Here is a 27988-nt window from a genome sequence, read left to right as displayed (position 1 = left end):
AGGCATACCCTATCTTAGCAATCAAACACTTAGGGATTGCTGCTTGAGTAATCATTTATTTGTGGGTTTTTTCCCCCTCTGCCTCCCTCAGAATTTGCAAGCTTCAACTGCAGCAGCAACAAGATAGAATATAACAAAACTGCTGTAATTTCATGCAACAGCAGCAAGAAGATTACAAATGTGGCAGTTACGCACTGTGAAAGTTGTGCTAAAGAGAACTCGTCCTTCAAAACAGTTATTAATACATGGAAAAAAATTTTTTTGAGTGAAGATGGAAGAATTCAGTTGAAGCTACACACTTATAGTGCAGAAGTGCACATACAGAAAGTAAAAGCCACTGATCAAGGAGGTTATAAATGGAATCTTTATTCTGACGCTGGGGAATATCATAGATGTACAGCCCTGGAGATTACAGGTAAATTCAAAGCATAGAAACAATCATGGACACTACATTAAACTACTCCAGAGTTCAGTTACTTTTTTGACCATTTTAATAAATAAGTTCAGTTAGAGCCTGAATTAGTTTCCAACGGGCAATTCCCAGCACTAGAGGGTTTTGTGAGGAAATAAAGAGGTTTTCTAAAGAAATAAACCATTTCAGATAAATTCTACATTGGGTTTGGTCCTGCCCCGCCCCACTGATTGGAAAGGTGGAAGTACAATAAAAAAGGGGGGTGACTGGTGACCCGCTGATGAGCAGATGCAAGGTCGGTGTTTATTGTCCATGCAATCAGCACTTCTTAAGGAGTGGGCTCACCAAGTTTCATGGGTCTAGCTCAAAGGGGCAGATGGAATTTTACCGTGTTCTTCTCCCTGTTCCAGTCATGTGTATTATTTTAGCTTGTTTAGGGCCAGACTGTGGCCCTCAGAGTGTGCCCATCCAGGGTGGGAGAGGTGGCCAAGAACCCAACTTCCCCTCCCATGCATGTGGCCAGGCAGAGGGTGAGCATTTCAGGGAAGCTTGGCTCAGCCCTTCCCCCCACTTATCACCCAATGCAGCCGCCTCCTGCATGCAAGGGGAAGTAACCTTTGCCAGGCCTGGCATGAATTCTCTCTTCTTCCCTGACTCCTTAGGACATGGGGGACCAGACTGTGAGATGCTGCCAGAGGGGGTTGGGATGCTGTTGATTGGCCATTACGGATACTGTTAAATAATGTGTTGGGTTAATACTATTTACCCTGGGTTGTGGGGAGTAACAGCTGGACAGGAGATGATACAATATCTAGAGACTCTCGAAAGTCACCACTGGTTGGTAGGAGCCGCCACAGCATGTTAGTACAAATGGCAGCAGTTAGACGGCAGAGTGGAGACTTTTGCTGGGATCTCAAGGATGATGCCAGGAAGAGATTCCTGAAACTAGTTTATTGGGTCCTATAGGAAGCCAGGCTGCTGGAAATGTGGCAGGTCAGTGAGCTTAGGGCCTGAGAGGAAGTCTGGTGTGGGGTTTGTAGTAAGACTTTCTAGGAAGCAAGAAAGAAAGAGTTAAATAATTAATTCTTGGTTTACCTGCAGTTAATACAGTAAGATACATTTAAAAAACAACAAATAGTCTGTTCAGACCGTTTGTTGTTTTTCAGGTTTATCCTGTACAGACTAACTCGGCTACCCCCTGAAGCTAATAAAGTAAGAGTTTAAGCAAGACTGGCATGGAGCTAGGGCTGACTGAGCTTTCATACAATGGCCTTCAGAGGGCACCAACTGTATTTATCAGCAAGCCCGTTACTCCTAAGGGGCAACAGGCCATAACATTTCCCGAGGGCATTGGGAAACCTGGGGCTGTGACAGCCATGGGAGTCAGGCCTGGATCACACACAGGGTGCTGAGATAAGGACTGGGGTCCATTGAATTGCTGGGTGAGAAGAGCCCATAGAGCACACGGCTGCACTTTGTGTGACTCAAGTGATGGTTGCCAGACCGTGTGCGTTGCATGTTCGCTCACAACACAGAACATTCAGAGACACTGACGCCCAAACACCTTGCAGAAAGCAGAACTCCCTGCCATCCCCAGAGCCTGTAGTGACTCTTTTCTGGCCACTTTTCCTTTATTCCCAAGCGGTACTTACACATATGGTATAGGGGGCAGTTGTCACCAACCCTCACACCAGATCCTATAGGTCCATCCCCACAGACAATGCAGTCAGCAGGGCTGTGACACAGTTCTAGGGTCAATTCAACCTCGACTGAACTTCCGGGGAGTTCCCCTCATACTCCAAGACCCTCTAGTCACCCGTTGAAATCACTTTTAAAGCAATCTTCAGAGAGTCTGCAATTGACAGAAATCATTCAGCTGACATGGACCCAACGCTGTAGCTATGATTTCAGTGGCATGAGATCAGGCCTCAAAAAAGCAATGGATTTTGCTAGCACCACAAAACAGATTTACAAGCCACAGTCAACACTGTGTTTCTTTCAGCTCCTGAAACTGAGCCTAACTTCATTTGGAACGGAACCGAGCTTTCCTGCCAGTCACCGATAGGGCATCAGCAAAGGCAGATCCACTGGTTCAACGGCCACGGGACCAACCTGACGGGCAGAGCAAGCCTGGTAGCCGAGGAAGTAGAAGGTGGCTTAACCAGCCTTACCAGCACACTCCATGAGAGCCCCAACTTAACTGCATCCGGGTATTGCTGCGTGGTGGTATACGACGTGCACACCAAGAGAAACAAAACCAAGTGCCTCAGTGCAGACACAGTCGAGAACTATCTTCGATTTACTTCAAACTCAGGTATAAAGTGCAGACAAACTGCATTTCAGCCCCAAATCTTTCATCTATTATTTGGCTCTGGTGAGGCCACATCTGGAGTATTGTGTCCAGTTGTGGGCTGCCCACTACAGAGAGGATGTGGATGCATTGGAGAGGGTCCAGCGGAGGGCGACCAAAATGATTAGGGGGCTCAAGCACATGACCTATGAGGAGAGACTGAGAGATTTGGGTCTGCAGAAGAGAAGAGTGAGGGGGGATTTGAGAGCAGCCTTCAACTTCCTGAAGGGAGGTTCCAAAGAGGATGGAGAGAGGCTGTTCTCAGTAGTGACGGATGGCAGAACAAGGAGCAATGGTCTCAAGTTACAGTGGCGGAGGTCTAGGTTGGATATTAGGAAAAACTATTTCACTAGGAGGGTGGTGAAACACTGGGATTGGTCCCTAGGGAGGAGGTGGAATATCCATCCCTAGAGGTGTTTAAGTCTTGGCTTGACAAAGCTCTGGCTGGGTTGATTTAGTTGGGATTGGTCCTGCCTTGGGCAAGGGGCTGGACTTGATGACCTCCTGAGATCTCTTCCAGCCCTATGATTCTATGATCTCCTGATAATGGATCATTATCAGGTGTCCTGTGCAGAATTCGTGCTCCTCAGCTGGAAAGGAGGTGACAGGAAGTTCTTAGATTACTAGTGCTAATGTTAGTATGAGCACCACCTTCCTGTTCCAGGAAAAGCTGTGGGCATAGATCATCATATGCATCTGGTCATTATTTTATTATAGATATTTTTCATAACGCAAAACAATGTGGACAGTGCATTTTGTGCAAGAAAGGGCTCAGGTGCCTGACTTCAGGAGAGGGTTCATGGCTGTGAATCCCAAATGGACATTGGTGGCAAAATCACATAAGCCCCGCCCCTCTCTTCAACATTTCCCATTGACAAGCTTAAGCAGCTCCTCACTCAAAATGCTGGCTTTTGCTGATCCCTTTCTTAGGCTCCCAAGTCCCCCGAGTATTACATACAGAGTTGGGTGCCTAACTCAGGGCTGTGGATTGCATGGGATAGCAAGGTGCCTGTATCTCTTTTGGGATCTTTGCCATAGTTGGTTGGTTCTATTGAAAGTCAGCTGAGGCTCCTAAGTCATTTGGACAGTTTTGAACATTTACTCCAAATGAGCTGAAAACATGATGTTCCATATCTGCCAAATGTACCATATGAACCACAAATTATCCCCCTGCGAATTTCCGCTTTCATAGCCATTTTTGAAACTTTAGTAACACGCCCATTTTTTTTTCCAGGTTTGGAAATTCCGAAGACCGGAAAAAGCCATGTTGCCACCATTCTAGTGCTCCTCTTTCTGGTGCTCTGCTGTTTTGCAGTCATGCTGTACTACAAGTACCGCCGGCGAGGTACAGTCCGATAACTCACATTCAGGGCAAGGCCTGTCCCATCTGCACCTGCTGAATTGCCAAAAGTCACTTGCTGTGAGCTAGAACCCCCCCACACAGCTAATCCACACTGCATGGTTGTCAGCTGGAACAAACGTGGGGGCACTGTCCATGGGACCTTTGCAAATGTGTTAACTACCACAAGCTAGTTGGTAACCAATTACATGAAGATTGGTTCAATGCAGCCCAATTCCTGTGAGTTTTGAGGAGGGAAGAACACTGCTGCAGAAGGGAATGGCTTCCCTGCAAAAGAAAGGCTCTTCAGTCAGGTCAAGTTCACTGCAAGAACATGGCGATTTGTCAGCTTTTCAGCCTGAATAAACAGATTCAAACTCACTGGGCTCAGTCTAGCCCACTGCAACGAGTCATGCGCAGTTGTCTGCCAGCGAGGGATCGGGCTAGCCACCCGAGCTCAGACCTCGGGGCTAAGCGAGCTGGAGAGCTCAAACCACAGTGTCCACACTGAGCAAGTCTGCCTCCCCAGCTTGGGAGGCTCGTGCCCAGCTGCCATGTAGACATATCCCATTTAGGCCGGCACTCTTGCTGCTAGCCCAAATTAAAAGCAGAGCTGCTGCAATTTCACCACTCTTAACATGGGTTAACTCACCCCCGTTAGGAGCACAGCTCAATTTGCAGTCATCTGCAGGTGGAATGGAACCTCTGGCTCAGATACTGAATTCCAAAGGCCAACTGGCTATTAGCTAAGGCTGTAGCATGGACTCATTATTCTCTCTGTAAGAGGTCTCGTTCCCACTAGATGGGACAGAACACCACAGCCAGAAGGTGGGTGGGTTACATCTCCTCTTGAGCTTACTGTGTGATTTAGCCTGTTGTGTGCACTTAAGCCCCTCCCAGTTACAAACCAGGTAAAGTTTGTTTCAGCCCATACCCCTTCGGGAGAGCAACCTCGCACATAACTGCGCCCAAGAACGTAAGGTGCGTCCCTGCTCATCCTCCAGTGAAGAAGTTGCAGGCAGTCGAGGGCACCTTTCTTCTGCACTAAAGAATCTTGTGCTTTTCAGCCATTGCCCTTGTAAAGGTCGGGACCAGCTCAGACACCTAGGCTGTGTCTAGACTACATGCCTCTGTCGGCAGAGGCATGTAGATTAGACACATAGGCAAAGGCAAATGAAGCCGCGATTTAAATGATCGCAGCTTCGTTTACATTTACATGGCTGCCGCGCTGAGCCGACAAACAGCTGATCAGCTGTTTGTCCACTCAGCGCGCTAGTCTGAACGCTCTCCTGCCGACATCAAAGCCCTTTGTCGGCAGCCCCGGTAAACCTCATCCCACGAGGAATAACGGGGCTGCAGACAAAGGGCTTTGATGTCGGCAGGGGAGCGTCCAGACTAGCGCGATGAGCGGACAAACAGCTGATCAGCTGTTTGTCAGCTCAGCGCGGCAGCCATGTAAATGTAAATGAAGCCGCGATCATTTAAATCGCGGCTTCATTTGACTTTGCCAAACAAACAAATCTACATGGCTCCGTCGACAGAGCCATGTAGTTTAGACGTACCCCTCGAGTGTCCCACCATGCAAAACAGTGAGTCTGGAGAGGTGTAACCCCCAGTCCTGACAGTCCCATCCTGCCCCCAGTGAAGTCCAGACCCACAATTCACAGAAATATTGTTTAAAAGTATCCCCACCGCATGTTTTTGAATCCCACTGAAATCAATGGGACCAGGGCCCCAGAGTAACACGGGCATTTTTAAAAATGCTTCCTTTGGCCACTTGTATCAAGCCAGGCAAAGGGCTAGTCCCTGGCTACATTTCAGACGACATTTAAAGTAAAGCAGAGGGTGGCAGAGCCAAATGCAGCCCAGGGGAAGAACTTGAAACGCATGTGAGACAGCATTGCACGTGGTACACAACTGATCAGGGAACCATGCACAGGGCTGTGCCACATCACGTGACTGACCACAGTTAACATCAAAACAAAGCCCTTTTCTATGTCTGCACTCACATGGGATGGTGCCTTTCATTTATTGTTGCCCATGGTCTTGATCAGCACAATTGATATCTGTATTCAACGATGCTGTATAACTCCTCAAATTACGTCATTTGCTGGTTTCATACACTTTCTAATGCCAATCTCTCTCTCCCTTCATTTTCCTAGCAGCCGTCAAAAGGAATCTTGTAGACTTGTTCCGGAGCCTGTCGCTGATTCTGAGACAACGTAAGCCTTTAACTTTTCCCTAGTTTATCTAATGATGGGGCAAGTTCACCCATTGTCTAATTCAGCTGAAATTAGTGGTGTGGTGCCGGAGTTGGGTTTAGCCCAATATATATGGGGTGTGATTGCTTTGTTACACTTTAGTGCTCTTCAAGATGAAAAGCTGATAAGAGCCCAATGTGGTGCATTGCATGGGCTGGTCACATGAACTTCTCCCAGACAGCTCTTCCAAAACACACCTCAGTTCTGACCTTCAGTGAATATGCTCTGGGAACACACACAGCTGCGAAAATGCATCTCTCTCCTGATCTGAAGCACCCCTTGGCTATGTCTTCACTGGCGAGTTCTTGCACAAGAACGTGTGTTTTTGCGCAAGAACATCCATGGTAGTGTGGACACTCTCTTGTGCAAGAAAGCTCTGATGACCATTTTAACCATAGGCCTTTCTTGTGCAAGAAACTCCTGCCATGTGTCCACAAGAACCCGCCAGTGTACACACAGCCCTGGGGTTCCCTGCAGCTCTGCTGATGAACCGCTGGCCTCCTGTTTTAGTGCTGCCAGCCCTCCCCTAACCGCCACCCAGCTCTACCCAGGCATGTTAGTCCTTCTGAAATTCGGCTTCTGTCCCTCCACACTCATCTGCAACGTCCTCTGCTCTCCCATTGTGCCCTCTCACTGGCCGTTTGAAGTGACAGGCTACAGACAGAGGCCAGGCCTGCACTGTACAGTGCAACCAGCATAGCTATGTCAGTTGGGAGTGTCAAAAACACCAACATTGCTATTCCAGCAAAACAGCAGCAAAGCTGCAGCTTATTCTGGCAATGGAACACTTTTGTCTCGAAAGATTTTGTTTTTTGGAGAGAGGAGTGAACTGTCCATGGGAATAGGCTGTGGGTTTTTAACCACCACGGTAATTAACCTTTGGAACAATTTAACCAGGGCCATGGTGGATTCTCCATCACTGGCAATTTCTAATTCCCTGTTGGATTGTTTTAAAAGATATGCTCCACTTCAAAAGGCCTGATTCTGGGGAAGTTTAGTGACCTGTGTTAGGCAGCGCGCAGACTAGACGGTCACACTGGTCTCTTTGGGCTTGGAATGTAGGAATCTATGACCCAGAATGGCAAAGAACACTGCTTGCCAGAACACGCTCCAGCTCCACTGAGGAGTTGCCAGGACAGTATATTCGTGTACACTAGCCCCCTGTGGAACCATGGCAACAGACTCCCCCTCGGCCCTACAGGCAGTCCCACTTGGTCAATGTTGTGGTATCTTGGCAGGGCCATGCAGGGGAAGCTGACACCACCATAGTCTGTGCTTTGCCCACACTCTACCCAGACAGATACACACTAGGCCTAGTTCTGATCTCATTGACCCCCTGCCAGTGGAATGCCACTGATTGTCATGAATTCCTATTTACTCTGGTGGGCGAGCGCTCAGGAGCGGGCTCAGAGGCAGCCAGGTGGCCACTAGCTCGGCTTCAGACATTCATTTTGCTAAGAGGTAATTGTGTCTATTGTGGTCTCACAAGAGTCTCCCCCCACTCCCGATTTTACAGATGACAGAGAAGATGAAAACGGTTTTACAGATGACAAAGCAGTTGAAAATGAACCTAACCTGTCAAAACAACCGGGCGTGTGAAAACAAGACGACTCCTAACAGGAAACAATGATGGTCCAGCTTGCCCAATGCAACTGAATTAAAGCAAAGCAGAAGACACAGAATCTGACAATCAGCTAATAAATGCTACGCAAACAAGCAATATGAAGCAACTGACACTTTAAAGATCTTTATTTGACACGTCTGTTTTGCAGATTAGGGGCTAACTGCTCCTCTCAGTTTCACTGGAGTAATTCAATGGAAAATGTGGCCTGATCATTTGAGCAAAGTCCATTCCTTCCTTGATGCTTTAAGGCCATATTTCCCCCACTTCTGATGGCATCAAATCTTTGTTTCCTATCTTTCGGAATGGCTAAGATGGCAGCTAGATGTCTATAACACTGTATCCCTTGATTAACCTGCAGCTATCAGGAGAGCGGTGCAGAGCATGATCACACGTCTGTAGTGAGAATGCTGATCTAATTCACCAACCTCCAGAACAACACGAGGATTGTTAGCGGGCTGAAGACCGGGGAGCCTGGGGACTTGCAGAGTTGTCTGACAAATGGACACACTAAAGAGAAAATGAGTGTGAATGGGGCCCTAACTTCACAAGTAGATTGCAGAAGTTAATTGCACTGATTTTCTTCTACACATGATACCAAATATGTCAAGAAAGTGGGGAATCTTGTTCTGTGGACTGACAGTTACAAGAATCCTGGATTATTTCATCTAAAAAAAGAAGATTTACTGCTTGTTATGGTTTGTTTCAAGGTCAGGTGTTTTAAAAATTTTGCTCCTTGCCTCCCCTAGATAGTGCTTGAAATCGCCCAACATGACTCTCGAGCTGGTGCAGCTCCAATAGGGAAGTAAGGGTGGAATGCTAGGTAAGCCAGGTCCCTGACATCTGTATATATTGCTATTACTCTAGAGACTAGCACTCTCAGGCATGGGCCGGGATCCCAGTGTAAGGTGCAGTACAAAACCAGAAACAAATGCTCTCCCTGTCCTATGCACACCTGGTCTGGCACCTCAGAAAGTACGGTGATTAAATGACAAGCAGCTAATACTGTTGGTATGGCAATGATGTGACATTTTTACAGACTCACTAGTGTGGCCTCAGCCATGCTGATGTCAGTAATGCTGCTGCAGTCGAAATCAGGGCTCTTAATCGGGTGTTTAAAATATGGATTTAGACATCCATTCAGAAAAAACAACTCTGGGTCGTGGATATCCAAATGGCTTGCTACACTGAAAGATGCAGAGATCCCTGCCTTCCTGTCTGGCTGAAAAGCTTTGGGAGATTCCCTGGGGCCTGATCCCCGTCATTTCTCCACACTCTCTGGGGAAAGGACAGGCCTTTTGAAATCCTTGTTTAAATAAACTTAATTGGAAGTTGCATCAGTGGTTGGTGGGAACTGTAGGAGCCACCAGGATTAAACAACTCCTCCCCAAGCAGACATGCAGCTGCGAGGATACTGGGGAATCTTGTCCTAATTAACTGTTGCGTGCTTGGGAGATGCTGGTTTGCCTTCCTCTGAAACAGTCACTAGCCTTGAGGGGCCACTGCAGTGAGCCTATATTCATGTGCCACTCCAGTTTCTCACCAGCAACATGAGAGGGTAGGTTAGAATGTGGAGATGTGAGGATTTGTGAGACGATTCGTCCTTCTATCCCTACGCACCCCTGTTGCTGCCCAATGTATTGTGCGCCAGGCCAGTTGTGTCATTTCCCAGATACAGACTTAGTCCAGCCATTACTCTTTCACCAGGGGCATGTTTATTCTACAAGGGCACATCTACACAACAGGGCTAAAGCCGAAATAAGCTACACAACTTGAGCTATGTCAGTTTAAGTCGAAATAACTTATTTCAGCTTTTGGCGTTGTCTAGCACTTGTCCTCCAACTTCCCTTCCTCCTCGTACAATGAGGGTTACAGGAGTCAGAGTAAGAAGTCCTCCAGGTCGAATTATTTTGACAATATGTTGAATAACAACTTGCAGTGTAGACGCGGACTATGTTATTTCGGAATAACGTCTATTATTCCAAATAACACCTTCCCCTTGTGTGCTGCGAGGATTTCAATGCAGGGTTATAGGAAGAGATTTCCAAACCACTGTCACTCCTTAGCCCAGGCTCATCCTCTGTGCTCCCCTTACTTCCTGCTCCTCCTACTTACAGCCTCCCAATTGCATCCTTCACCCAGTGATTAGCACCTAGACACAGAAAGTATCTGATTGGCGCCAATTAATCCTGCACTCTTCCCAGTGCTCCAGCAAACACAGGGACCTGGGTGCTAATGATAGTTCCTTGTCATCCTCCTCTCACTGAGTTTTCACCCATTATTAGGCCCAGAACAGGAAGCAGCAGGTACAAAGTTCCATCCAAGCCTTTGTAAAGAGCTGGCAATTCCATGACCAGGCATCCGCTGGGTCTCAGGAATTTGTTAGCCTGCAGTCTAGACATAGCCTCTGTGTGTAGAGCTGGGCCAGAAACCAGGAGTCCAATAATGAAACAATTGCTGTGTCAAATCAAGGATTGTTTTCTACCAAAACTTTTTTTGCCAGCAGAATCAGTAGAAACCGGATGAAAATTTGCAAGTGGAATTTCCACTAGTGACAGAAATGTGAACCAAAATTAGCTTTTTTCCACTCAAGTTACCCAGAGAGAGCCTGTGTTCCAGACTTAGTTCTTGCACTGTCACTGTCTGTGGAGAAGAGCATTTTCTTTCTTCAGAAGCTTCCGAGGGGTAGCCAAATTAGTCTGTAACAGAAAAAACTTAAAAAACACTTTAAGAACTAACAAAATATGTAGATGGTTGACATTTTTATTTCATTACAACACTAATTACTTGTGTTTTAGTTCTGTAAATCATCATTTTGAATGGATTTTGCAGGATCAGTGATAAGAATATTATATATTTTTCCATGAATAGGGTTGCCAGATGTTCAGTTTTGAACCAGACACTCCAGTATTTGAGCTTTCTGTTTGGGAAACAAATTGAGACAATAAATAAAAAAAAAGATTGTGATGTAATGTCAAGTGTGTCCGGTATTTTTGTTGAAACCATCTGGTAACCCTGTCCAGGAAGCTTGGAACACTCATGTGGTTGAAAAGGGCACATTGAGTTCGGTTTCAAATATACTCCCCCAACAGTTGTGTATTTACTAAAACCATGACAGTTGCTTTCTGTATTTCCAGTACAGCGGGCAGGGCTCAGATTTCTGCAGGGGTGTTGGCATGTTGCTTTCCAGGGGGGCTCAAGCATCTGCACAACTCTATTCGTTTTTCCTGATGTGTGAGGCTGCTGCACTAAATGAAGCCCTTCTCCTGCACTGTGATCCTCGTAGGCACAAAGCCCAGCTAGTGTCAATGAGCTCCATGTGGACACAAGGCATTTCCCACAGAGCTCACAGGGCGGGATGGCATCTGAGAGATGACCATGTTGCATTTGATGCCCTCTTGGCCAGAGATGACCCACACTCTTGAGGGGGGTAGAGTCAGGGCATGCAACTGCTTCATGTGTGGCTTCTGGACCCTTTCCTGCTCCCTCTGCCCCTTCCACACCTGCTCCAAGCCAGCACTCTCTTGACCCCTCCCTCTGCCCCTTCTCCACTTTTCCTCATTGCTTCCCTGCTGCAGGCCCAGCACGGGCTGGAGAGAGCTCCAGACATCCACAGCTGAGCAGAGAACTGCAGTTGTGTGTGAGGAAAGGACAAGCCTCAGAAGGCTTCCCCACTCCCGCTCTGATGGAGCTTCACTGCTGTCAGTGATGGGCACCTTCCAGCAGGGTTGAATGGGGGCACGCTTCCCCCATATCCCACCCTGGCAGAAATGAGGGGAGCTACATGACCACCCACATGTCTCCTGAGCTCCTTACTATATGGGATACAGGTGAAGGGAAATTAAAACGCCTACATGAACATCAGAGCACCACACATAGGCTAGCAGCATAGTCCACCATATCCATCTATTGCTATGGAAGACACCTAGAACAGGAGACAATGGAATATTTTTAGTTCCTCGGAGCTTGCTATTCAAATCAGAAACAAGCAATAATCAAAGGACATCTGCTATCATGTCTCCCCTTTATGCTGTCCAGCAGCTTCACATTCTCCTGGTGATGATCAAAAGCTTGTAGGACCAAAGCCACAATGTGCAACTTCTGAAGTATTGAAACTTCAGCTAAATTGTGCCCTTTTCACCAGCCCTTTAAGGGTACGTCGACACTGCAAGCTTATTTTGAAATAAGCTATTCCGGAAGAAATACTCCAAAATAGCACGAAATAGCATGTCTACACTCCAGGGAAGCCTCAAAATTAATCCAAGGTGGGCTTCCCTAATGGGGATGTGCTACATTGATATGTAGCCCCAGGAGGCACAGGGGCATAATTACTCTGAATGGCCCTGGGGGAAGAGCAATTTTGAAATAGCAGCAGTGGAACATCCACACTCCCGCTATTCTGAAATAGCTATTGAGGTTTTGGAATAAGGTTTACAGAAGCTGGCATAAGCTGTCTGTTATTTTGAACTGATTTCAGAATAATGGAATTGCTGTGTAGATGTCCGTTATTCCAAAATAACACTGCTGTGTAGACGCACCCTAAATTACTGTAATCAAAACACAAGCTGCTTTGTTTTGTATGAAATGAATTGGTGTCTTCTGTTAAAATGAGAATTCTTGGCTGTAGTGTAATTTTAGAAAGCAATCTACTCAATAATATTAAAGCTTTTAATTAAAAATCAAAGTGCCATTAAATCTAGCCAGTGTGATGTATCTGTGGTTTTAGACTTTGGAGTCTTTCCGTCTGTTGACTGAACAGAAGGCTTTAAGCAGACAGGATTTTGAAGTCACCATTTTAATTTCCAGTTGCAAGGAAGACTAAACATGGTTTTAAATGGTTTAACATTACATATAAACAAGATTTCAGAAGTCTTTTGTGGCCGGTACATGGAAAGCTGCCAAACCATCTTCTCACTACAGCCTATAGCTGTGAGTCACTTCACAACGCTACTAGGCTTCAAAGGCAGCTGTGGTCCAAAAAGCATCTGTAAAGTGCAAAGAGCACAAGTCTCTATCTGCAAAATGATCACAAGTACCACCCTATCTAAAAAGTTTGCTCCTCTAAACTATTCTGGATTACTCTCCAAGCTCTATAGAAAGAATGCTGGACTCGCAGGGGCGGCCCTAGTCTAGCTGCCAGCAATGGGTGCCCTAGACGAACCATGCAATCGGCGCCCCCACCTCCAAACCCCTCAATGATATTGCACCACCATTTGGCGCCCCATTTAACTTGGCGCCCTAGGCAACCACCTAGTTCGCCTATATGGACGGTCCGCCCCTGCTGGAGAGGTTTGATGTTGGAATAGAATGTGTCTGAGAGCAGAAATTGTGTTTTGCAATAAAAGACACGTATGTTCAAAAATAGAAACTGGGTTTATTGAACAAAACTGGGCGGTGGGAGGGTTGAACCTCTGAGGAGACTGGGAAAAGGAGGTGGGAGAGAGGAAGAGAGAGGCTGGGAGAGGGGAGGGGGGAACCTGGGAGGAGGGAGCTGGAAGTGAGAAGCAAAGGGAAGAAGGGGGAGGGGAAGCTCAGAGCTCAGGTTTGGGGGTCTTGCTGGACCAACATGACTTTCATGCTAACCTGCTCCTGGGTTCACATGTGGCCTTTGGTGGCCAGGCTGACAGCTATCCTGCCATAGACAGCTGCATTCCTCCATCTAATGCAGAGATCATGGACGTGGGGGCATCCCCCCCAAACCTGAATAAGGTCCATGATCTCCATCCTGGACCAGGAAGGTGCCCGCCTTCTCCAGCCCCTGTCAGGCTCCTGGGAGCTGGCAGACTGCTCCTGGGGAGCGGCGGAGGGCTGGCTGCCAGTGGCTTTCTGGCTCATGTTTTGGGGCCCCTGGGTTTAATGGCTCTGGGGCTTGGGGCGAGGAGAGTAAGTTTTCCTGGCTGTGCCCAGATTGGCCACCAGGGCTCCCTGGGAAGGGCTGGAGGCCTCCTATTTTGAATTAAGTGTCTACACAGCACTTAATTCGAAATAGTTATTTGGAATTTGGCGTTACTCCTCGTAGAATGAGGTTTACCAAATTCGAATTAAGGGCTCCTCTATTTCAAATTAAATTCGAAATAGTGGTTTGCATGTATAGACGCTATTAAAGCTAATTCGAAATAACAGCCATTTAAATTTAAATGAAGCGGTGATTATTTAAATCGCCACATCATTTTCCTATGCCGGGTAGCCTCATCTACATACCTCGGTCGCCAGAGGCATGTAGTCTAGATGTACCCTATAAGAACATCAGAATGGCCATACTGGGTCAGATCAATGATCCTCCTAGCCCAGTGTCCTGCCTTCCAACAGTGGCCAATGCCAGGTGCTTCAGAAGGAATAAATAAAAGAGGCAATCATCATGATCCATTTCCTGTCACCAAACAGACGCTAAGGACACCATCCCTGCCCATTCTGACTAGTAGCAATTGATGGACCGATCCTCCTTGAACTTACTTTGTTCTTATTGGAACCCTATTACGGTTTGGGCCTTTCCACCATCTCCTGGCAAAGAGATCCACAAGTTCACTATGAAAAAATAATGTATTTTGTTTGTTTAAAATCAGCTGCCTATATATTTAATTGGTCAACTTCTTGTGTCATAATTTTCTAGACCTCTAACAAATTCCCCCACTCTAGTCATTTCTTTTCCAAATTGAGCCCTGTCTGTACCTTTTCCAATTCCAATATATCTTTTATTAGATGGAGTGACTGAATCTGCATATAGTATTCAAGTTGTTGGCATCCCATGATTTTATATAGAGGCAATATGGTATTTTGTCTTATCTATTCCTTTCCTAATGATTCCCAATATTCTGTTACCGTTTTAGTTTTTAGACTGCAGATGTTTTCAGGGAACTATCCACAATGATTCCAAGAGCTCTTCCTTGAGTGGTAACTGCTATTTTAGACCCCATTATTTTTGTATGTGTAACCCTTCTGCCAAGTAGTGCCAGCAACAGCCAGGGCTGGGTTCAATATCTAGGGGTTCCTTTTCATCAATCTCCCACAGAACTGGCTCAGGTCTCCACCCGGTAGCCTGGGAAATTCACACACCCTGAGTGCCTCTGAGAGGCAATGCTTCCCCACTCACAAGCACAGAGTCTGAGGATAGAAAAGGAACTTTTAATGAAAGAGAGAGAGAAATCACATGGCATTAGCTTGGGAAAATACCACTACCAGAGTTCATAACCAACCCACGAGTAACTGTCCCAGCTCAAATGGATTGAGCAATGTCCTGTGCCTCTCAGGATCACCAGTCCAACAATGTAAGGGTCCCACTCACATGCCTAAACTTTCTCCATATCCCAATTCTAACGCCCGACTTATAGCTCTGTCCAGTCAGTGCAGACCCAGACACATCACCCTGATAACTTCACTCATTGAGCCTGAGGCAATGCCACCTTTGTGCTGCTCCTGTGGTACGCTTGCTCCTGCCAGCCACCCTGCTAGCTACCTGCTGCTGCTCCTACCAGCTGCCCACTGGTTGCTCCCACCAGCCACCCTGCTGGCTGCCTGCTGCTTTTCCTACCGGCTACCCGCCAGTCACAATGGGTCTGGCCCCAGGCCAAACTAGTGACTTCAACTGTTAGGGTATGTCTAGACTACATGGCTCTGTCGACGGAGCCATGTAGCTGAGTTTACTAGACATAGGAAAATGAAGCGGCAATTTACATCAAAATGTCCACCATGCTGTGTCGGATGATCAGCTGATCCAGCACAGTGGGCAGTCTGGATGCTCCACGATTGACAGGGGAAGCCTTTGTCGATCACTCCAGTATGCCTCGTGAAACGAGGTTTACCGGAGCGGTTGACAAAGGCTTCCCTTGTTGACTGCGGAGCGTCCAGACTGCCCGCTATGCTGGATCAGCTGATCATCGGCACAGTGTGGCAGACATTTTGATGTAAATAAAGCAGCAATTATTTAAATCGCCGCTTCATTTTCCTATGTCTAGTAAACTCATTTTCCTATGTCTAGCAAACTCATCTACATGACTCTGTCAGCGGAGCCATGTAATCTAGACATATCCTTAGTGATTGCAGCTCTTAGCCACCACTTAGGCAGGCCAAAAGATTCCAGCTTCCATTGGAATAACAAAGAGACTCCTTATGGAGTCTGTTTCAGATCTATCCTTAGAACGGGGGTTGGGGAAAGGAGACAGGTTGAATCAGTCTTACAGCTTACGCCTGGATGGCATGTAGCTGGTTGATTCAAGCCCTTTCCCCCCAACTCAGTCTACTCAAATCTGGAAGGGGGGGGCTTGTTCATCTGAAACCCTTTACAATGACAGTATCTCTCCTGCAAGCACTGGTGTCATATTTTACAGTTCCTACATTTAGGGGTAGCATGGTTTGTGACCCACAACAGCCAAATTAGTTACAATACACTACATTACATTCTAACAATTGACCATCCATCAGGCCTATAGCACTGGCTAAACTGGATTTACATCATAACACCCTAGATTCCTTCCCCATTCCAGCATGAGCTGTATTTACATATCAACAGTTAATTATCTTGCAGAGCTAAACAACTGAGTGAGCATAATCACACCCAGGGCTGCTTTCTCATTTCAGCTGGCTGCGTTGCAAGCAATGGTTCAGGCCCTGCTTACATTTGTATAGTTGGTATTATATTTTTTCATGTGCATTACTTTGCACTTATCAACACTGAATTTAATCTGCCATTGTGTTGCCCAGTCACCCAGTTTTGTGAGATCCCTTTGTAACTCTTAGAAGTCAGCTTTGGATTAGTCACTGTCCACCTCATTTCAAGAACATTTAGAAGATTACGGGCAGGGGGAAGAGTTTCGGGGTTTTTTTAGTCTCTAAGCTGCTATGGGATCACTTGTTTTTTAAGATTTTTTTAAAGTTTAACAGCAGTCATTCAAATACAAATCCCAGCATCACAACACTCATTCCTATTCTCCTATATTTTAAGTGGAGTACCATGTCATGGCTCCTTCCCCACTCTGGCAAGATAAATGCAGAAGTGGGGGCCAGCAAGTGTACCCCAAAGCCTTATCTACCAGGCTTTGGTATAAAACTTCCCCCAAAATCTTAAAAAACCTAGATCTTGGGAACAAAACCTCCGCTGCCACCACCCAAATGCTGATAAAGAAATCAGGGGGAAGATCATTTGGGAAATCTCACCCCTAAGATAAAAATCAAGGCACACTATTAACCACTGCCAGGTTAATAAAAGAAAAGAAAGAACTTTTATTATTACAACAATATTCCTGTTGCAACCATAATGACTAGATAGGGAGGTAACAAAATATACTCATGGAGAAACTCCATGGGCCTAGAACTTAGTTACAAAGAACAAGCCAAAACATCTTTTAAGCAGTGCCAGATCTCAGATCCCGTACCCAATCCTTAAAACAATAAGACCTAACGAAACTACCTAAACTTTACCCTACTTACAGAAAATGAAGAATGGTGTCTTGGAGAGAGAGAGACATGCTTGTCCCTCTCTGTAGCTGCAGAGCACTCTCCGAGAGACAAAAAAGGAGCAAGAAAAAAAACCAAATTCCTTTGTCCCAGTTGGAAAAGTCCCACCTACATTCCTACTGGTCACTCCACCTGGCTAGGTGTAGTTAACCCCTTAATTCCCAGGCTGCTGGCTAACCCTCATAATCATGACATACCAGACAATATTTTCATGATAATCTAACAATCCTTCAATGACTTGAGTGTCCGGCCTTTTGTTATTCTTAGTCATCCTGCCTCCCTCTTTTTATAACAAACTCCCAGCCCCAAAGAGAAACTGCAAGCAGCTCAAACTCTGTTGCGGTTAAGACCCGCCTCTGGAGTCAGGGCATGGAGCTTTAAGCAGACTTCGAGTATGAAATCCAAAGTATGCCCCTCCCTTCTCCCCATAAATGGCACCCTTGGGCTGCGCACTCCTCTCCCAGCCTTCTCAGCCTGGGGATCGCACAGCTGCTTGTGCATGTGGGTGCACGTGGAACCCCAGCCCAGAGCACACAGCCGCAGTGAGGCTCCAACACACAGAACTGGCACTCTACTCACAGGGTTTCTGGAGAGCTGGGCCTGCCTTACTCCAAACCCTGTGGTGAGACACCTTCCCACCACAAGCCCCCACTAGGGATGGGGTCACGGACACATACACAGCAGTGCCTCATACAGGCATGCCTGCACTCTCAGGGCAGCATGTGCTCCCGGGCAAGCATGGTGAGGCAGAGGACACCAGTCCCCTGCCTGGGGATTCTGCCAGGAGGGCAGCAGAGAGGAAGTAGAGGGGAACCCAACAAGCGCCATCTCACACTCACACGGATCTCCCCAGATGCCCTCGCCCACTCTCTTCCAGAGCTCAGGAGTACAAGTCCTCTCCCTGTGGGATGCTGCCACTGCCATAACAGGAGGGAAGCTGAGCCACCCCATTACCCCCCTCCCACCTGCAGGCTCCCTGCCTGGCCAGCTCCTTCCCATGCCTGCTTGTCCCCAGCGCGAAGGGACAGTGAGGCTCAGTGAACCAGCCTCGGTGGTCCATTAGGGTCTGCAGCACGAGTGAAAAGTATCCCTTCCAGTTGATATATTTGGAGGGCAGTGGTTGGGGGCCCAAACTGGAATGTATGTGTCATCAATAGTCCCCCACAGCTGGGGAAGCCCAGAATGGCAAAGCCAGCAATGATCCTGTGTTGTCCAGGATGAAGACTCTCTGCAGCAGGGTGGTGTTGATGGCCCACACATCCTGTAGAAGGAGACAAACAGAGAACCACAGGGTTGCCAGGGCCCTCAGGAGGTCCCCGCGCCCAACTCCCTGCCCCACTCACATATCTGGCCCAACCCTAATTAACTCCATCCCTCGGCATGGCTCTGTAAAGGCAAGACTGAAAACCTTCTAGGGAGGGAGCTTCCACCACTCCCCCCCTTCGCCAAGGAACCCCATTCCAGCAGTTCACCACCCTCCTGGGACAATAGCAAGACAGTCAAACCTGTATGAGCACAGCCCCAACGGTTGATCTCCCCACGCCAATCTGATTCCTGATGTAGCTGTCTGGCATGGTGACTTTCCACAGAATGATAGTGACTCACTTCTGGAGGGGGATGGTGGATCGCATGTGTGTATCCTGTCACTGGCAGGCAGGAGCGAGCTAGGCACACAGCTCCAGGAAGGTGTCCTTCCATATGCGGAAGATCAGGAGCCACTGCTGGTCGTCCCACTGCTCCATGATGATCTGGCACCATCGGTTGGAGCTGGTGTCCAGTCACCAGAAGAGATGGTGCACGGTGTGCAGGGGATGTTGGGAGGGGTCGTGCTGCATAAGCAGTGTGTGGAGAGAGGAGAGGAGGCGCCCCGCAATGAGCTGCAGGTCCTGTTCCTGCACGGCCGTGAGAACAGCCTGCAGTAACTGCAGCAGGAGGTGTGACATGAGGTCTAGGTGCTGACTGCTTGCAGGCAGGTCCGGCTCCTTGGCTGGAGTGCTGTTGTGTCCACAAGGGCAACCATAGCACACAGAGAAAATACTGTCCTTTGAGGAGGTAGCCAAAGGCGAGGAATCTGAGACACGGCTGTCCAGGGGGGTCCCTTTAAGCACGAGCCTCAGATAGCCTCAGGTAGCAGCTCCAGGAAGTGAGTGCTCTCCTGATGCCCTGTCTGAAGTGCTTCCAGGAGGCCTTCAATGCACTTCAGGCGCCAATAAGTGTAGACGCTCTATTTCAAAATAGCTCAGTGCTATTTCAATGGGCGTTTGCAGCGTAGACGCTCTATTTCAAAATAAGCTATTTCAGAATTTTTATTCCGCAGTAGCTTATTCCAAAATAACATTGCAGCATAGACGAACCCTTAGATTTTCTTCTTAAATGAGTTGAGGAGAGCTGTCGGTCTCTCAAGGAGATTATGCTAAAGCCACAACTGCAATTTAGAGAACAATATGGGTTCATATGGAATTTAATAATGACCCCCAAATCAAAAAAGAATGCTTCAAAAAGAAGAAATGTGCACAAACTGCTAAAGAGGAGTACAAAAGAGCAGCACAAGCATGGGGGCGGGGGGAAGGGAGCGAGCAGGGAGAGAAGAAAGCTAAGGCACAAAATGAGTTACATATAGCCAGGGACGTACATAGCAAAGAACCTCTTTTTATTAAATGAAAGAGAAAGACAAAGGAACATGTAAGTCCTGTTCCTGGTGAAGAAGGAGAGTTACTAACTGACGATATCAGGAAGGCTGAGGTAATTTGCTACCTATTCTGTTCAAGTCTTCACTAAAAAAAGTTAAGCGTAACCAGGTACCCAACACAATTCATATTAACAGCAAGGGGGAAGGAACACAAGCCAAACAAGGAAATAGTTAAATATTTTTTAATCTGTGACCTTTGATGCAATCTAATCAGCAGGGCTTGATGAAATTAATCCTAGGAAACTAGCTGAAGAAATCTCAGAACTGTTAGCACTTATTTTGGAGAAATATGGGTAAAGTCCCAGATCACTGGAGAATGGTAAACACAGTACCTATCTTTTCAAAGGGGAACAAAGAGGACCCCAGGAATTCTAAACCATTTACCTAATTTCAATACCTGGAAAGATACTGAATCAAATTATTAAACTGTCAATTTGCAAGACCTAGTCTAGAGGATAGTATGGTATAAAAATAGCCAGCCTGGATTTGTCAGGAACAAAATAGGTCAGGTTTACCCCAATTTCCTTCTTTGATTACTAGCCTTGTTGATAAAGGTGAAGGGGTGGGGAATATGTCTTCATTTTAGTAAGGCTTTTAGCACAGTCCTACATGGCAGTCTTATAAACTAACTAGAGGAATATAGTCTAGATGAAATTACTGTAAAGAGTGGGGAAAACTGGCTATGCTCAGACTGGTTATCAATAGTGTGCTATCAAACTGGTTGAACATATCTAGTGGGGTTTTGCAAGGGCCAAACCTAAGTTATGACTAATGAACTAATTTTAATTACTAACTAATACATATTTTAATTAATGGATAGTGGAGTAGAGAGTGGGTTTGTAAAATATATGGATGACACTAAACGGGGAGTGGTTGCAAGCATTTTGGTGGGCAGGATTAGATTTCAAAATGTCCTTGACAAATTATTGAATTTCATCTTGTTGATTTCAGTCTAATTCTCTAAAGATAAAAGAAAATTACTGCACTTTGGAAGAAAAAAAATTAAATCCACAATTACAAATGAGGGAATAATTGGCTAGGCAGTAGTGATGCTGAAAAGGATCTGGGAATTTCTTATTTCATTTGTGATCCACTGTGTCAACAACATGATTCAGTGTAAAAAAGGCTAATGTCATTTTGGGGGGTATTCACAGCAGTGTTGCAAGTGTTCTGCTCTATTGGGTGCTGGTGAGGCCTCAGCTACACAACATACTTTAGGGAATTGTCATTGTTGCTGTTCTCTCTTGACTTTCTCCAGACAGTTTAGAAACCTGAGCTCCAAGGAAAGATTAAAAAATAGGTCTCTTTAGTCTTGAGAAATGAAGACTGAGAGGAGACCTAGTGCTAAGTCTTCCCATATGCTAAAGACTGCTACAGAGAGGGAGTGATCAATTTTGCTTCATGCTCACTGAAGGTGAAATAAGAAGTAATTGTCTCAATCTTCAGCAAAGAAGGGTTAGGTTTGATATTGGGAGAAAATCTTTCTAAGGACAAGCACTGTTAATTCTGGAGCAGGCTTCAAGGGAGGCTATGCAATCCCTGTCACTGGAGACTTGTAACTCCTGTGGGGCTGGAAGTGTTACACCAAGGCGAGACCAAGTAAACCGAGAGATGACCATTCCTAACTTTGCTACGTTTCTAGGCCTTCCACAAAGGGCACCTGGTGAGTTGGTTTTCCACGTGGCTTTTTCTTGTTCTTTGGAGCTGGCTTGCAGAGGCAGTGAATCCATTGGAAATGACACTGAATCCATTTCCCAGACCCATGGAGCATGGCTATGCTCATCTTTGAGGGTGGGGTTATTGAACTACCAGCAGCACATCGCTGTCCAGGTCTAATATTTTCATTCTTCTAAGCACTTTCTTTGGCTCCTGATCGCTGACCCTTGGCCAACATTTAGTGAAAAGAAGGAGCCGGAGAACAGTAGTGTCGAATTCAAAAACTTTGCTTGACACCGAAGGCGGCAGTCTGCAGCCCTTTCTCATACTGCTCTGGGTCTACTCCCCAACTCGAGAGAGGTTTGCACCAGCCTGCTAGCGAGCCGCCTTCATGGGCTGAGCACCCTTAGCTTTGCTTTTCTGAGCTGCCTCCCTCCGCTTACCTTGCCTTGCAGCTCTAGCCGCCACCCGAGTACCTTGACAAACCACAGCGACCAATTCGCTGCCTAGGCTCCCCTGTTTGGGGCACATTGTTTTTCAACAGTGAGAAATGAGGCATTGGCCAGGTCACTTGCCTTGCTGGCGAGTGACATTTAAAGATGTGCGGGGGTTGGGTTTTCATGTGGTTTCTCATTGTACCAAGAGATATGGGTACGCGCTTCACTGCTTCTCAGAGAAGGCCTGGGCTGACTAATCATTTCAGTAACATCTCTGGAGGATTTGCTGCTCTTCGGATTGCTCTTCTTCACTGACAAGCACAGTGCAGGGGCTCCCACTGTGTGTTGGGATTGGGGAGGGTCAGGGACTACATTCCTCATGGACCCTTATATGCTGTGGGAGATGAGTCTGCACCTCCAATTCCCATCTGAGTTTGAGGTGGAAGGAATGAAAGATCAGCAAAAAGGCTGTCCTGAGCAGCCATATTGGCCCTCCAGCTGCATGCCTCTCAGACGCTGACAGCAGCTATGTGCTGTAATACCTGGCTATACATGCCCTGGCCTAGCTGTCTGGTTGGGGTTATAATTATTGCTGGCCTCCTCTTTGCTCCTTCCAAGGAAGGTGGTGCCCTCAGATCCTAGGGCTGTCTTTGTCCCCCTGTAATAGGGCCAGAGGGGCAAAATAATAAAGTGTGTGTGGGGTGGTTTATCCTTCCCAGCAGCTCTGATTCAATGGGACTCGGGGTTAGCAAGCCCATGGAATCTCGCTGGAATGATGTTTCCCAAGGGATATTCAGCCTTAATCCCAAAGGTTCATATAAACATCCTAACAGAACCGCTGAAGCTTCCAACACAGGACAAAGCACCAGGGTCTTGCTCTGGGTAGCCTGGTGCCCAGAACAGGGGAAGGGAGTTGTTGTCTGAACCCTTGTTAGCGCTCTTGTTATCACAGCTGTGTCTCAGGCTCCTCTCCATTGCCTGCCTCCTCGAGGGACAGCAAAGCCTTTTCACTGCCTGCTCTGGTTCCCTTGCAGACACCCAAGTACTCCTAGCCATGGCGCCGGACCTGCCTCCAAGCAGTCAATGACTCTTAGGCCCCAGGCTGCACCTCCTGCTGCAGTGACTCCAGGCTGCCCTCGTGGTCCTGCAGGAACAGGACCTGCCGCTCATTGCGGGGCACTTAAAACATAAGAAAACATAAGAACGGCCATACTGGGTCAGACCACAGGTCCATCTAGCCCAGTATCCTGTCTGCCGACAGTGGCCAGCACCAGGTGCCCCAGAGAGGGTGGACTGAAGACAATGATCAAGCGATTTGTCTCCTGCCATCCCTCTCCAGCCTCTGACAAACAGAGGCCAAGGACACCATTTTATCCCCTGGCTAATAGCCTTTTATGGACCTAACCTTCATGAAATTATCTAGTTTCTCTTTAAACTCTATTATAGTCCTAGCCTTCACAGCCTCCTCTGGCAAGGAGTTCCACAGGTTGACTACACACTGTGTGAAGAAGAACTTTCTGTTATTAGTTTTAAACCTGCTCCCCATTAATTTCATTTGGTGTCCTCTAGTTCTTCTATTATGGGAACTAATAAATAACTTTTCTTTATCGGCCCTCTCCACACCACTCATGAACTTATACACCTCTATCATATCCCCCCTCAGTCTCCTCTTTTCTAAACTGAAAAGTCCCAGTCGCTTTAACCTCTCCTCATATGGGACCCGTTCCAAACCCCTAATCATTTTAGTTGCCCTTTAGAACACCACTTCCTCTCCTCTCTCCATGCGTTGCTCATGCAGTATGACCCCTCCCGACCTTTCCTGCACACTGTGCACTGTCACTTCTGGTGATGGGATACCAGCTCTGACTGATGGGATCGGATCATCATGGAGCAGTGGGACGACCAGCAGTGGCTCCCGAACTTCCTCATGTGTAAGGCCACCTTCCTGGAGTGGTGTGCCTGGCTCGCCCCTACCCTCAGGTGATGGACACACACGTGTGTTGCATAAATTGCTAGTTTCGTCCCCTGGAGGCTAAGTCAATTTGCCCCAAGAAGAGAGTCACACATTCAGGCTGGGTCCAACTCCATTTTATTGTTTGCAAGCAAGGTCGACTAGGGAGCTATTGCTCAAAGCAGAGTCGACCCTAGGCGTTGGCTAAGCATCCTTTTTTATAACTTTCTTTGACTTCCTTATCTAACTTGGTATGTCTTGATTTGTTAGCTTAGCTTCGTGTTGCAGCGTTATTGGTTAGCATACTTCAACTTTATTCCACTCAGTAACGACCACCAGTATAGCTTACTTAAGCAATTAACAAAATTCCCTGACTCATGTAGTATGTGCAATCTAGTCTTTAAGAAATGGATCTGAACAGCTAGTTCCTCTTTTTACACAAATCCCCCCTCAAGATGCTTTCTTTCTCTTATTTCATTTCTATTTCTTCTCATGCTAATCTCTGGTAGTGTACAAACATCTCGCGATTTATAGCGGACACCACAATACGTCGTATAAGAGCTGTTATACAAGGTATTAAACAAGGCAATAAGCACAATATTATCATAACAAAACAGAACTAAACAGGAATGTGTACTAACATAGCACAATAAGGTTCGTGTTCATGTTCTCTTTTTACTAATTTTCAGTTTTAGTCCTTTTGTAATCAGAAATCTTTGGGCTTTGGCGGTGTCCTAGAAGCGGAGTTTTCCTCTTTTTCTTTGAAACAGTCGTGGTTCAGCATCATGCAGGGGAGAGGTTACTAGCACATCACCCTGTAATATTTTGGTTCTTCTGGTGTCCAACAGGTGGGAAAGCAGGACCAGAAGACAGAGGCTTATCAGCAGTCGGGGTAGGATCATTTTGAGATGGAAGGATCTTTTTGCAGTGAGAAGCATTGGCCAACAGTCAGTTCTTGGCACTTCACAGCGGTGTTGGTGGTTAGCAAAACTTGGTAAAGGTCTTTCTAGAATGGTCTTTCGCTGATGGACATAAGAGTCTTTATTCTCTAAGCAAAAAGCCAGCTAGCTCTTTTGGAACCAAGGTTATTTCCTAGGAATAAAGCAAACCGTAAAAACAATCCCGCGCGGTTGTTTGATACCGGCCTTATCAAAGTGAGGCCTTTTTGGAATGTGGTTGCCAGGGGAACCAGGGTCACAGTAACTGCTGTAGCATATGCTTCTCAGGCTGACTTAATGATTTGAGTTTGTCAGTCCTCAGCAAGATACCATGGACTGCCTCAGTTTACTCCTATAGTTCTTTTCTCTTGACTTTGGGGTTCTTCTTAATCTACTAGGTTAAATACAACAATTTAAGGGGTTTTAATTTACTCTGGAAGTGCCGGTACAGCACCAGCATTATTATAAATGTTAAAATCAAAACTCCCCACATAATTTGGCAAACACTATTCAAATCCATCCCCAAGATATTTCGTCGCCTTACTGGCGCTGCCCATGATTATAGGTTTGACCTCTACTGCCTGGTTGAGTGCTGCAGAGATAGGTGTTTGGCATGATCCACGGTGTTTCCCTATCTGTGTGTACCTCAGACGGCCAGCCCCGATATATCTTTGGGCATTGGCCTCCAACTCCTTGATCTTTGCCTGCAGGGCCAGTAAACCCTCCTCTTGGTACTTACTTCCGCCGTGCCACTCAGCATCTCATGTGAGGTTACCTCTACTTCCGAAGTGCGATAGAGCTACATTCCATCAACGGTCAGGCCGCCTGGTGAGGGGCTGTTATGCACCCAGACGGATATGTAAAGGGGCAGGATGGAGTGATCTGTCTGGGTAGTCAAACACCAGTAGGTACCGTTCATTTGGACCAGCTCGATGTTTTTGTTTCTCTGAGACAACCACATCAAACCTAGGCAGATTCATCATGATGTTAAATGGGCAGGTACATAACATTTCCTTATCAAAGTGGGTGCAACAATCCTTGGGTATAGGGAGGCTCCCACACCTTCAGAATAAGCAATGCCCTTTATTTTATCTATATGCCCCTGTCCAGGTGGGCCTTTGGCTCCTCATGGATTCTCTACTTCCCCACTTCCATGGGTAGGCACGGGAGAGATGGGGACTCATCACCAGAAGGGCTGAGTGGTAGTGGCTAAGGCTTACCGTATTCTTCAATACTGGCCTTCTAATTTATTTAATTTAGTTCCATTAATTAACAATCCAATTAGTCTCTGGTCCAAATATCTGGTTATGTCTAGTGAAGTGGACACAGAGCTGGACAGATCTTTCAAACTATTTAGGATCACTTGATTAGCTTGGCTGGTGTCTAGGCCTTTACGGGCACTGGATATTACTGCATCTATCAGCCTGGATTCTCATACAATTTCTGGGCTATGACATAAGTGTTGCTGACAGAGTTTCCAGGCTCAAACCAATCTGCGATGGTATCTGCTAAGCCTTGTCATTGCCTAATCAGGCATTTGCCAATTTGATTAGCCAGTCTAGCACACAGCTGGGCTACGTCTACACTGGCCCCTTTTCCGGAAGGGGCATGTAAATTTCAGCAGTCGTCGTAGGGAAATCCGCGGGGGATTTAAATATCCCCCGCGGCATTTAAATAAAAATGTCCGCCGCTTTTTTCCGGCTTTTAAAAAAGCCGGAAAAGAGCGTCTAGACTGGCCCCGATCCTCCGGAAAAAGTGCCCTTTTCCGGAGGCTCTTATTCCTACTTCAAAGTAAGAATAAGAGCCTCCGGAAAAGGGCACTTTTTCCGGAGGATCGGGGCCAGTCTAGACGCTCTTTTCCGGCTTTTTTAAAAGCCGGAAAAAAGCGGCGGACATTTTTATTTAAATGCCGCGGGGGATATTTAAATCCCCCGCGGATTTCCCTACGACGACTGCTGAAATTTACATGCCCCTTCCGGAAAAGGGGCCAGTGTAGACGTAGCCCTGGTCTGTACCAGTGTGGAACATCATCAAGGTAAGGATCAGTGACAGTTGTCCTGGTTCTGGGACAGGGGCCTGTTCAGGGCATGATGCACAATTGGGAGGCTCTATTTTGTCCTTAAAGTCCTGGTTGATGATATCCAAATGAGGGCAAGTTAGCAATGGCCATTAAAGCAAAAGCTGTCTGGTGGGAAGGGGCTAGTACCCGTCTCCCATCCTTCTGTTCACGTGATGCACTCCTTGCTTCCTTCCAGTTCTTTTTGTTCACCCGTGGAGACATTGTTAACATTCTCCTAGTCTAAACAATTACTACACTATTATCCTTTCACTAAGTTTAGCGTTGCCAATTGATTGGGCCCAATTATTAATTTTGTTTGTTTAAATTCATGCTTCTGCTTTACTCAAATTATTCTTCATTAAAAAAACAATTTTCTATACACAACATTTGCAATACGTATTACAATTAAGACACACAAGACAAACTTGGACAGAACACAAACTTATTATGTCATGACACAGAACCATGGTTTTTTGTTGTTGTTGTTTGTTGCTTTTCTTTAGCTGGCACCAGCGCTTTCTGATGATCTGAAAGACAAGAAAACATTTCTCCCCCCATCGGGGTGGCCTATTATAACTTAAAATACTGCCTAAGATCTGTTAGGGGAACCGGTTACAGCTAGTTCCTTACTACTTTCAGTGTGAGTGAGCTGCAACTTTCTGAGAACAAGAGCGCTTCATCGGTACTCGTGACCTTCCACTCCCTTGAATTACCTTAGAGTTGCTAGCCCTCCCCAACAGTGGCATGCCTCAGTTTCCATCTTGTACTGCAGACCAGACCTTTTTTTTAAAAAAAATGTGAAGCTTCAAATGATTTACTGCTACA

At 46.6% G+C, this 27988-nt stretch overlaps 1 protein-coding gene and 1 long non-coding RNA gene across 5 annotated transcripts in view; one reads left to right on the top strand and one right to left on the bottom strand.

Moving 5' to 3' along the window:
• LOC102444405 (uncharacterized) overlaps window positions 1-27988 on the top strand; it is a 166575-nt gene that overhangs the window by 12650 nt on the left and 125937 nt on the right. For all 4 annotated transcript variants that reach the window (XM_089771968.1, XM_089771967.1, XM_075903552.2 and 1 more), the window contains 2 exons: window positions 92-415; window positions 2415-2726. In XM_089771968.1, coding sequence (XP_089628094.1) covers window positions 92-415; window positions 2415-2726 — 636 coding nt within the window. The remainder of the gene's footprint in view (window positions 1-91; window positions 416-2414; window positions 2727-27988) is intronic.
• On the bottom strand, window positions 12846-17516 carry LOC112547362 (uncharacterized). The gene is made up of 3 exons (XR_003091107.2): window positions 17407-17516; window positions 14437-14508; window positions 12846-12968 (listed from the first exon to the last, which is right to left on the bottom strand). It is a non-coding gene; the product is annotated as an uncharacterized LOC112547362 (long non-coding RNA).

The sequence above is a fragment of the Pelodiscus sinensis genome, chromosome 20, assembly GCF_052426305.1.
Source record: "Pelodiscus sinensis isolate ZL-2025 chromosome 20, ASM5242630v1, whole genome shotgun sequence".
In the NCBI taxonomy this organism is placed as follows: Eukaryota; Metazoa; Chordata; order Testudines; family Trionychidae; genus Pelodiscus; species Pelodiscus sinensis.
The sequence above is the reverse complement of the archived record's forward strand: the minus strand, read 5'-3'. Positions and strand labels throughout refer to the sequence as shown.